The sequence below is a fragment of the Leuresthes tenuis genome, unplaced genomic scaffold (genome assembly GCF_036924035.1).
Source record: "Leuresthes tenuis unplaced genomic scaffold, fLeuTen1.0.hap1 SCAF_3, whole genome shotgun sequence".
Taxonomy (NCBI): Eukaryota; Metazoa; Chordata; class Actinopteri; order Atheriniformes; family Atherinopsidae; genus Leuresthes; species Leuresthes tenuis.
In genome coordinates this window covers 18727080-18739086 of record NW_027325357.1, presented here as the reverse complement: position 1 = coordinate 18739086, position 12007 = coordinate 18727080, and the positions used below count along the sequence as shown (strand labels likewise).

The 12007-nt window shown below is 40.1% G+C and overlaps 1 protein-coding gene across 1 annotated transcript; it reads right to left on the bottom strand.

Moving 5' to 3' along the window:
• Positions 1-865: 865 nt before the first annotated feature.
• larp4ab (La ribonucleoprotein 4Ab) lies at positions 866-11697 on the bottom strand. The gene is made up of 15 exons (XM_072382300.1): positions 11277-11697; positions 8976-9114; positions 8453-8687; positions 8072-8208; positions 7046-7149; positions 6682-6792; positions 6492-6545; positions 5660-5863; positions 5321-5424; positions 4782-4979; positions 4494-4542; positions 4212-4373; positions 3989-4122; positions 3714-3903; positions 866-3312 (listed from the first exon to the last, which is right to left on the bottom strand). Exons 1-15 carry the CDS (start codon positions 11277-11279, stop codon positions 2953-2955), a joined length of 2184 nt encoding a protein of 727 aa, XP_072238401.1. The 5' UTR covers positions 11280-11697; the 3' UTR covers positions 866-2952.
• Between the last annotated feature and the right edge of the window lie 310 nt (positions 11698-12007).

The following is a 12007-nucleotide window of genomic DNA, read 5'->3' as shown; positions in this document are numbered from 1 at the left end:
AAAATGTTGGTGCCAAATCCATTATCATCAACTAAATCTTTACATGTCGTCCGACTTTTTGTATTTATACAACATTTTTATGTCAACCACAAATCAACATTGATCAGTTATTTATGTGCCAAGCAACAGTGAAGTCTCTTGAACACGTCCACTAAAAACTGGAAATGTACCTACAGCGGTTGCATAATGTTTTAGGCTATTTCCGGATGTTTATTTGGCAGATCTTGGCATGGTTGGTTCTGGTGCTATAGAACTGCCATAAAGCAAAAAGACAACGATAAGGGTTCCCATGTTTGAGGCGCCTGTCTTAATCCTCTCTGCTATGTGTCCGTTTTAAATGTTTGCATCAGATATAAAATCCACATAACATCTTTAGACATATCTTTAAAAAATATATCTTTATTAACATACATCCAATCAGCATTTCAACATTCACTTGATAAACCAGTATGTGCTAAGTTGAAAACTGCAATCCTATGTTTCTGCCATTAACAGAATTCTAATATAAATTAAATGTTATTGGCAAGATAACTTAATGAATTGACTGAATATTAAAAAACATTCCTCAGTGTGAAAGAGGATGTGCTCAAAGTTATTATGCCGAAATAAAAAGCTGAAAATACACCAGAGGTTTGGCCAAACACACTTCCATGTCTGAAGGTCTAAAGCAGAAACCAAATTCAGTCTGTGAGACAAAAAGAACAGAGACAGTGAAAGGTTTTCTCCCCTCAATAGCTCCAATTCTTGAACTTGACTTCTCTTTAACTTATTTCTATATGCAAATATTATTCAGATGAAATCAAAACACAAATGTGTTGTGTAAGCTCTTCCCACATCTTCTGTAAAGACAGAAAGCCTTGAAATCAAATTGAGTGCATTTTATTTACAACCACAAGTATGTTCTATTCATTATTAGGCCATCGGTACATGTCCTTGTCCAACTCAGTTGTTGGTTAAAAAAAGAAAGAAAGAAACAGTTTCTCAGAACAGTGAAGACTTCAATTTACAAATGACAAAGACGCTCCGAATACAATGACGAGGAAAAAAAACTATTTTAGAAATGGAAACGGGCATCATCCATGTTATCCGCCACACTTCCCCTCTCACACACTCAAGGACAGCCGATACAAAATCAGCTGGAGAAAACTAGTCAACCATAAAACTGCAACTCTTATCAAGTGGTGAAAACATTTAAAAGCTAAAACAAACAAACAACAAAAAAAACATATACACCTGCTCCAAGGCCTTCGGATAATTAAACGGTGCTAAAGCAGATGCTAGTCGCCAATGATGCAAGACGGGATTCTCAATAACCGCCACTGTACTCCAACCACCTTACAGAAGATGAAAGAACCACCCACATCCTACAATACGCTATAAACAAGGTTTCTGGTTTGAAGTTAGACCGGGACCTTTCTGTCTGGACTCCATCTGGTTTCCTCTCACAGTCCAATGACGTTTACGATGGGTCATTAGGCAGTGCAAAATTGACCGTAAAGTACGATTGTGAATGATACACAGCATCCTAAGCCAGAACTGAAACCAAGTTTAGCTCTGATAGGGTCACCAATATTACACAGATTTTTCAGTTTCTCACCAAGCAACAGCATGTGAATTGGCAAACAACGAGCATGTATACCCAAACTAAAGAGTTTGTGAAAATAAAAAGGGACGTTATCGTCGTGGTTTGAACCCATTTTGTTCCATCTGGGTCAGAGTGGCATCAGCGGTCAAACAAATACATTCAAAAGAAAAGTGTCAGCATGTTAGGACTCTTTCTAAAGACAAAGTATTCAAGCTGCTCCTCCTCAGAAAGGTTAAAAGATAAATGAAGTTAATGTTCTTGGAATGGCACATTCAATGTCCTGACCTCGCTCTTAAAGAAATGCAGTGAGAAGACATGAGGTGATCGACCCATCTAAAGCCCAAAGTTTAAATTGTTTAAGGAGGAAAGATTCAAATTTCTGTATGTGAATACAGAGCAAAGGTTCACATAATTAAGCTGTTCAGATGTCTTTTTTTCCATGCGAGTTCTTGGTTTACTTTAGGGTTCATGTGAAAAAACAAACTGCTGTTTGAGGATATATTCAAACAGAAAGAAAGTTATAAAATGTTCAGAAACTTTCCAACACTACAATCTGCTACAGACTTTACTTTAAAAGCTAAAAGTTTTGATCTAATAGTTTCAGCACCAGGACAAAACCTGCCAGATGAAACTAATACTATGTCAGGAGCACATAAATCCAACCATTAGAAACTGGACTCGCTACCATTATTTGTACAGCAACATTTCACAAACAAATCAAAGCTTTCTATGAACATTGATGTTTTCAAACCATCTACAAAGGCTTTAAAAAAAAAAAAAAAAAAACTATTATTTCCCCAGTGCTGCCATGGATTAAATATGTTCCATTTCCTGCTTTGTTCAAGTCATCCAGCCTAGATATCGATGTATAATTGTTTGATAAAAAGCTATTGCAGAGTATGCAAATGACACGTTTACCTTATTGTCATTTCTGATGTTAACAAAATGCTAGTTTGTTAGATTACACCGTTAAAAAAAAAAATTTAAAAAAAATAAAATCCTCCTCTCACCGTCTCTCAGATGCTAAAGATAAGTCAACGGGAGCAACTGTTAAAGACTGATTAAAAGTTGCAATGTACAACATGTCCGTCGCACCAGGGGCAACAGCATGCCCCCTCTTGCCAGCATCTTTTTTTTTTGGTTTTCCACAACCCTAATTTTTTTTTTTTTTTTTGGGGAGGGGGGGGTAATAAAAGGGGAAAAAGAGGAATATCTAATCCAGTCTTTCACAATAATTTCAAGCTGGCAACAACTTTGAGATTCTTTGATAAAGTCTATCAAAACAAATATATTCATTTGTCTATGTACATATTTCATATATTTACATTTGTAGCTTCCTTAGTTTTTTTCCCCCCTCTTCCCTTTAGTTATTTTGGTGACGTTGGGGGAATGTTCTGCTCCTTGCCACTGCGTCTCGCTCCTCGCTGTGGGGAAAACTGTTTGCCAGCGTTTAGGCCCCTCTGATGCTCCCGTATCTTCATCCCTGGTCCTTTGACTCTGGTTTGGCCAGGTGCTCCTCTGACGGAGCGCAACGGTTGCCGAGGAGGCCGTTTATCTCCACGCTTCTCTGGAGTTTGCCTGGAGCTGAGCCGAGGCTCCTCAACAGTGTTGCCCTTGAGCTCTTGCAGTGGTTGGCTGGCCGAAGGAGCAGGAGACGGCATCTGTGGTGGTGGGGGATCTCGAGCTGGCCTCTGGCACACCTCTGCATAGCTGAGCTTTTTTGGTTCCTGATGAGTTAATAATCGCAGAAAATCATAATATATTAGGCAGGGACACATACAAATATACACAGATCTATAAAGTAAATGATCACAAAAATCCTTGGTGATAATAAGAGCCCAAAAACAAACAAATATCCTTTGAATATTTAACTTTACATTAAAAAAAGCATTCTCATTAAGGAGTAAAGGAGAGTATGGCGCAGTGGTTTGACCTAGTTTTTTGTTGATTTTTTTAAAACCAACAGACAATAAACATTATTATAAACATTTGATATATTTAAATACTTGTATTGTTCTGCACTTCAAAGCTCAGAAAGCCTCTCTCCATCAAGGGAATAAACCACAAACCAACACACAACTACAAACTATCACAACGTGTTAATCCAGAGTTGGATAGCAGGCCTTACCTGTTCAGAGGCTGGAGAAGTGAGAGATGAGGATGGTGTTTCTGTAGCAACACCCTCCTCCTCAGCCTGACTGCACATGTTAAGTGGATGTTCTGACACGGTTGGAGAGGGGGCTTCTGTGGATGGTGAAATGTTTCCCTTTGTAAGAGGAGGTTCAGTTTTATCCTCTTTTGTTACTGGTTGCAAAGGACTGAAACAAAAGACAATGGATAAGTTATTTCATGCATGTACTTTTGTTATTTAAGGGCATTTTATCATCCTGAAGTTTAAGTTACCTTAATGATGGTGGGGCCGCCATCTGTGGGGTCACAGGAGAAGGTTTGGCAACCTGGGTCATAGGATCCGCTTTGCTTTCAGGACTTCCCAAGTCTTTTGTTTGTTGGGTCGAACTGTCGTCTTGGCTTACAGCCTGAGAGCAAAAAAAGAACTCATTATTTACACGCACTGCGAAACATTTTACTCAAAAAAAATATATATATTTAAAGTTAAAAAGAGTACCTTGGTCGGAACCTTTAGTCCACGCACAACATCAGAAAGGCGCATCTCTGTCACAGCTTCTCCCTGCACAGTGGCCACAGATCCCGGTAAAGGAGGAAAATTGGAAGCTGCAAGGTCAAACTTAGGGGGCGGTGCTTTGGCCTCCATCAAAGGGACAGGTTTCTGATTTCATGAGTGATCAAAAAAAAAAATATATAAATATATTACAATAAACTGGAGACATGAAAGAACACCAAGATTTCCACAGTACTGAGACCAATGTAAAAAAGGATTTATGACTACCGTTATATGTTGATCTCGGTTTCTCCTCACGCTTCTATGAGGAGCTCTCCTAAAAGAAAGACAAATTTATAATCAGATTTTTTTTAATGGAACAAAACACACAAAAAACACCTTCAGTGGAACTGACAATGAAAGCTGATAAACGTGCCATTTACACCAATTGAGTCAAATGTCCACAAATTGTATAAACACAATTCTCGGTGCAGATCAGCAAATCACATCTGGCTTTGAATACTATCAAAATGTTAATGAGCAATAATCTTAACACAAAAGATGATATCAATTCACCTGGGTATGGTGGCCATGGAAGAAATGCCTTTAAGGTTGAAGGAGGACAGAGAAAGCGCCTGTGCTGTGGAGCCACACAGTGTCCCTGATGTTTGGAGGTCCAGTGGTCTCAAGGAACCAGACATGCCGTCCATCAAGCTCCCCGGGGCCAAAGATGAGGGGACATCTCCAGGCCTAGGATGACCTTTGACGTGGTTTCTAGGTCCAAACAAAGAACACGATTTAGAAAAACATGCGAAAATCAAAGGAATATGGTTTAGCATTACAGTCTCAAAGGCCCCTTTGTGATTTTTAGCTTTAAGAGGTCTAACTGAACATGTGGTTCTGTCAACTATTATTTTTGAAACCCCAAACTTTGTGCTCAAGGCACTAAAAAGGTTTAGACTGATAAGTATCTACCCGATGCCCCCCTCGCCTATATAAAAAAAAAAAACAACAACAAAAAACACTAACTACCCACATACGCCTGTATTTCATGACAAAAGCTAATCAAGACTTGACTTGAATGAGACTTTTATCATGTCATAACTTGAACCTACCTGTTCCTTGCAATGGGACGATGGGTGTTGACAGAGCTCGAGTTTGCTTTGTAGCTTCCTGGGCCGCTGTAACCATTCATGAACCCACCATTGGGGAAGGGTGCCTAAATATGACAATAATTTAAATAAATGAATTAATACTAATTTAAGAATGACATTTTCAGTTACAGCCAAAAGATGCATCTCTGACGCTTTGTACAAAAATAACTGTAAATAGACGGGCTAAGTATATCCTAACAGCTGCAACAAAGACTGACATTTATGCATGACTAACGTCAACAGTTCAACACAAGTTTTCTCTTCACAATTTGTCATGAAAGGCATTTTAAACATCCTCACCAGTGGTGTTTCGAAGTGAGGCATGACGGAAGGATTCCAGGAAGATGATATCACAGGATAAACAGGGTACTGCTGCTGAGGGCTGTACACCTGCTGCATGTAGTCGTATTGGGCCTGTGGCTGGACGTGCTGTTGGTACACACCTGAATCCATTCTGTGGAAGCCTTTCTTTCCAAAGAACGTGTTAATGGCCTTAATGCGGGCCTAAAGAGAAGACAATCAAAGATGTTTGGGTTTTTTTTAATGAGCGAAGAGGCAACACTTCCAGAGTAACTACAATTATCAGTTGTTTCTCCATTGTTCTTTAGTCCCCTCAGATCTCATAATCTCATGGTCATAAGGCCATAAAACACTGCACTAACTAGGGGAAGAAAAGGAAGGGATGGGGAGAAAAGGGCAGGGGGGAGTGGGGGTGGAGGAAGATGGGTGAGGGTGGAGGTACAGAATAGAAGCAGAGATACAGAATAATGTAAAGCAACTCAAAGTTCCTCCCAGATAGCCACAGTGCATATGGGTCCTTCCAAGCGCGATACTGATCATCACTGGGGTACAGATACATTTATTTACAGGTTAAAGACTCATCTGTTTCATAAAGTACAAACACATAAAGTCCAGCTGAAACAAATTGTTTTAATGCATATTGTGATATTGGGGACAATGAAACTGTCGGAAGAAATGCATTCGTAACAATCCTGACAAACACTGACACACAGACCACTAAGATTCTGGGTTTATTAAGTTTTTGTATACAAACATGTTTAAGGTGAACTCGTTTTATTTATGACCAGAATTAAGCAGAGATCAAGGCTGAGGCTAAAATTGTGTTACTTACCATGATTGGCTTCCCCTGGAACATTTTCACTTCCTCTCTTAGGTATCTATAAGCCTGAGAAAAAAGACAAAAAAAAAAGCTCACATTTCTGCAAACTCAATTTTGTCCTCTTTAAAATACAAAAATAAACCAAAAGCTTTCACTTCCAGTGCTTTAATTAGCCATGTTGACTTCAATAAAACAGACATACCTGTAGTGCATCCATATCTGATTGGAATGTTATGTACCAGTTGCTGTTGTGAGCAAACTCTGCACTTAACACTTTTGGACATTTTTCACTCTGAAAAAGAGCCTCTATTTCCTGTAAAAAGAACGCAAAGAAAACATTATAGATTTTCTATTATATAGAATATCAGGGGCTTTGATGGTAAGCTGGCAGGGAACCACAGCACACACACCACAACAAATTAATCAAAGAAAGGAAATATATTGAGACATTGCACTAAAGCAGGTACACCAAGTATCTGTGTGCAATAGCTGAGTAGCATCAAGGTGTAAGCAAGCAGAAACATCTACTGTCTTACAGTTTAACAAGACGCACAGATGATCTTTACCTCAACTGGGGTAGTGTCTGGCACTTCTCTGAGAATAATGATGCAGCGACTGTGGTTAGGTCGAACCTTCTCACCAGCTTCATCAACCTGCACCACTGGAGAGGCTGTGAAAACAAAAACATGCAAACGCAGGCGTTTTGTCACTGATGGAGGTGCTAAAACTCTATAAAAACAGCTCTATGAACTACAAACAACCACAGCTCTTGCATTGCAGACAAGCAAAAAAGGGAAACTTCCTCAAACAGTTTCAAGAAATATGAAAACAGTTCCTGCATCAGGACAAGGTCACTCAAAACTTAGAAGAATTTTTGCTCCACCGTTTTGTAATGCCATATTTCTAAAAGTGTGCAGTTGGAGTCTATTTTACAGACATTTCAAAGTGGTTCAAGCTATTCTGACCAAATTCAGTGCACATGGTCAAATGTTAGCTCTGAGTTTCCGTGTATAATCCTGAAATATTCTTTCTCTAACAAAGGACAAGAGATAACTCGCGTCACAAAACTGTCAGAATAAGAGACTGAAGATGTCCTGAAAACTTCAGGCTGTGCAACGGATCTTCTTATACATGAACTACTTTTAATTTGCTGAAACCATTTCATGATTTTTGTGAGATTGACGAGAGATTCTGTGCCCCGTGTCAAGTGATACTACACATCTACCTTCCTGTATGGTCATAATCTGCTGCTTCAATTCTCTCACTGGAATGTGGCATAAAACGATAAAACCAAGTCGTTGCTTTAATCCAGTAACAATGCCCGTAAAGTTTATTAAAACCTGACATCATCTTGAGATATTAGCAGTGACACTGCCTTGATTTGTCACCAATAACTGGTCAATCTTGACAACATGTCCACAACAACTCAACGATTTAATTAGCGAGACTCCATAAAACTTCACATTATGTGTATGGATTTTTCAGTTTGATATAAATGCCGAGTATTTAAATCAAACTGCTGCCGTCTGAACGTGTAGCTGCACATCTGCAAGAGTTTCTCATGAATAGAAGGAGTCGAGCAATATTAGTACCTCTCAGTACATCCAAAATAAGATCCATATCAGTGGTGAGAGCTTTGATGTCCTCCATGCAAGCAACGGTCCAGACAGGAACAAACTGGTCACTGTCCATCTGGGATATCAGGTACAGGTCCTTAGACAGGTTTTCTCTGTAAACACCCAAAGATTATAGATACATCAAGCCATCATGAGCTACTTTATTGCCCTCTCCACAATTACAGCCTTAGTCAATACAGCAAATGTTTCTTATGAAGCTGTAGTTCAAAACAACTCTTCTGTCAATCATCTTGTAAGAAACCCACTCTCTTATGCATCTATAAGCCTGAGTTGGTGCTGGAAAGATACTGGAGAAAAACAAAAAAGCATCTTACAGAAAAATCTAAAAAGACTCACCGAGAAAAACAGAACTCCAGCCGTTTCTTTAAAGACTCGCGCAGACTCTCTTCAGTCACAGGTTGTTCCTTAGACACTTCATTATCTGTGGCACATTCGCCTTGTGGATCAAAGCCTGTGTACCCCAAATCAAGCTGGTCAATGTCATTCACACTGCCAACAGGTACAAGGACGCCGTCAGCAGTGCCGTCTACATATTCGGTGTAGTATCCTTTGCCTCCCGAGGAGAGAACATCTGAAAAACCCAAGACAAAAAAAACCCAAAATAAAATAATAATCAATGAACATATGATATTACCTCCATACTAAACATTTACTTTGTCATGCTTTGTATTTACTGCATACGCCCAAAGCCAGCAGACATGATTTCCTCAAATACCATGTCTACCTGCAATTATCTTGATAAAGTTCAGTAAATACTATTCATGCCTGCACTCGTTACAGTTTCTCCACATTCAAGGAAAAAGCAGCACAAACAGGAGAAACAGGGCTTTGTTGTTTTTTTTAAAACACATGCTCATACCTTCAGTCATCTCAGCAGGAAGGGTGTAGGTCTGCAGCAAAGGAGAATCCTCTGGTCCCCCAGGAAGGTCGTTCTGTTGGGCAGGGATCTCCTGCCACACTTTGGCATTGGGATTAAGACCTGCTCCCTTTGTGGTTACCTGCACAATTACCAGAACATAATGTGACTATATGTTAGACATAACTATCCAGTATTTTTTTAAAACAGTGTGGTGAGGACCTGATATGTCCTGCAACTGATTTCAGACATGTATAATACCAAAGAATTTGCAAATGCCATCTTGTAAGGAACGCTGTCCTGCCTGCACCTGCCACCGTTGCTGAAAGGGTAAGTTGGAGATGGCAAAAGAAAAAGGACCTTAACTAAAGATACTGAATCACCATCGATCCATTTTTCTTTTTTATACCCACTTAATCCGGTTCAGGGTTGCGGGGGACTGAGCCTATTCCAGCTGGCATTGGGAAATGTACACCTGGACGGGTAATAACTAAAACCCAAACGAGATAAATAACTTAGACCCATGAGCTGGACTGGATTACTTTAATGCTATACTTCTGCTCAGATTCCTGCTCAAGGCAACATACACTTTTGGACTTGGGGGAAGTACACTGTGCGAGTTGAAATGTTACAGATTTAAGGAAGCCAACAAACTCTTTCACAGTAATACTGTGCAGCATCTGCATTTAACAAGCTTGTGTTGTTGTTTTTTTTTAAAGTTTCTTTTCACTTGCAGTGGACTGATGGATTATCATTATCAAATGAGTATGTTAGGAAGAAACTGGCCAAAACATTGAATTTTAGAAGTTAGTCTACAGTGTGTTTATAGTAGCATAATCCTGAAGGCTATTATGCAGGCACCCTGTATACAAAGAACAGCCTCAGTGCGAGTGGGATGCTTACAGTCTGGCACATAAACAAACCCAAATATTCAAAATTTAACACAAAGTGATGTCAGTTTCAAAATTCTCCGTAAGTATGAGAAAAATATAGCGTTTAGTGAACTAAGACCTTTGAAAGCCTCAGCTTGTGAAATTGTGGATGGGAATAAATCAATAAATGGTTACTAAATAGAAACAAGTAAAACAGGCAAGAGGTGTAAACAAAAATCTAATAAATATCAACTTGTGCGTGGCCTACATGAAGGGAAAAGTGTCAAAAGTCCTATGAAACAAGGACAAAAATGCTTCACCACAAAAACAACTTCCTTATCTAAATATACTTTATCCAAACCAGTGAATGAAGGGACTCAAGCATGGAGCACCTATTGCAGCTTTTGCAAAGGCCTTGCACCAGAACACTAACACACGTAAGCGCGACTTTTCATTGGCTTCCTCTTTACTCTAACCCCGCCCCTCCGTTGGTCACATGCAACCATACATGGCGCGGATCCGCCTCTGAGCGTCAATGTGGATTCAACAAGGCTCCGTCTGCGACCTGTCACCCATTGCAAAACCTTTAAGGCGCAATGATCATTTGAAGAAAGCAAATGAATATGTTTATCTTAAACCCCAAGACTATAACGCCCAACCTGTCTGCTGTAAAAAAAAAAAAAAACTTTGGCTCACGAACGGCAGCCCTGTATTTAATGTGAAGCAAAGTAGTCTGACTCAGAGGTTAGGGAGGAGCACGTGGTGCAAATGTGCCCCTGCTATGTTAAAAGTGGCACGATATCAAAAAAGCTCACATCTGTGCATTCCAGACACACGCGTTATCAATTAATAGATACACAAGTCAAGATGAACTTGATTACCATCACCAGTTAATGTCCCCATCGACCTTTGTCTTTGGTAGCTACTCAGCTACCGTTGTGCAACAGCTAACGTTTAACACTAATCACGTGCTGTAGTTGCTACACGTGCAATGTCAAATCGTTCAGCGCAACATGCGGCGGGGCAATAGAAGTTTCTACAGTTTCAACTTGCTAATATAAATGTGTTAATTGATTGTAATTGGTTAGTAGAGCTTTCATCGTCACGTAACTTATCTTAACATGTGGCACTACCAACACCGGCGTTAAGCTAACTAGCTTATGTTTACTAGCAGACCAGTTGGAACCGGACTTACTTTACTAACTGAAGCCAATTTGTTTGTCATGTCGAGTTAAATTGTGAAAATTGCCTAAATAGAACAACAAAAGCAGTGGTTCGGTTTGGAGAAGGCACTTCAACTAAAATGTTGGCGTACTACTCTAACAGGCTGATGCGGTGTGCTGAAACAATGCAGTGCGTAAACCTGCAAAGTCGTAACAGAAACAGGTTGGCACTCGTTAGCTGGTCCAGCCGCTTCAGGGCCCACACTTACCATGCTGATTTAATCCTCGATTTTTGTCCTCTTCAGCTCCGGTAAACTGAACTGACTCGGCGGGCTTCTTGTCCAAGGAAGACTTAAAGACGTAAAAAATATATATATATCGGTCGCACTTGTTTAGAGTTACTCGTCCTTGCTTTCTCCGCCGTCACCAGTCAGCCGTTAAGGTTACGCCAGCGCGTCGTCCGCTTCGAACAGTCGCTCCGACCACAACTTAAACCAACGTGTAGCACTCACGACTTTTGCACTATAAGTTATCGAAAAGCGCTCCGCATGTTATCAGTTGTGTTGCTCCGTTAACTTCTCAACCAGCATGTCAGCTTCGCCGCGGTTAACTTAGCATGTGACAGCTGCGTCTTCTGCCTGCCTGCCTGCCTGCCTGCCTGACACCCTCCTACCCAACTACAGGCTGCTGCACCCCGCCCGCATCGACCTTAACGGTCGCGTAGCGTCTGTGACCTCCGAGGAGGCCGTTCACCGCAGAAACAGTGCGCTTGATGCACTCATGAGGACCTTGTATGAACTGCTCTGAATTCACATCAGTTTTCATTGCTATATTTAATTAATAACAAAGTTTACACATTTCAGAGGCGATTGCTCTGAATGTCCCAGGAAAGAAACAGATGAATATTAAATCAAATTCACAGAACTGATGCAAACTAAAAGGGTTTTACCGCGACCACAACAAATGCTACATTATTATAACTTTATTTATTTCTTTATTA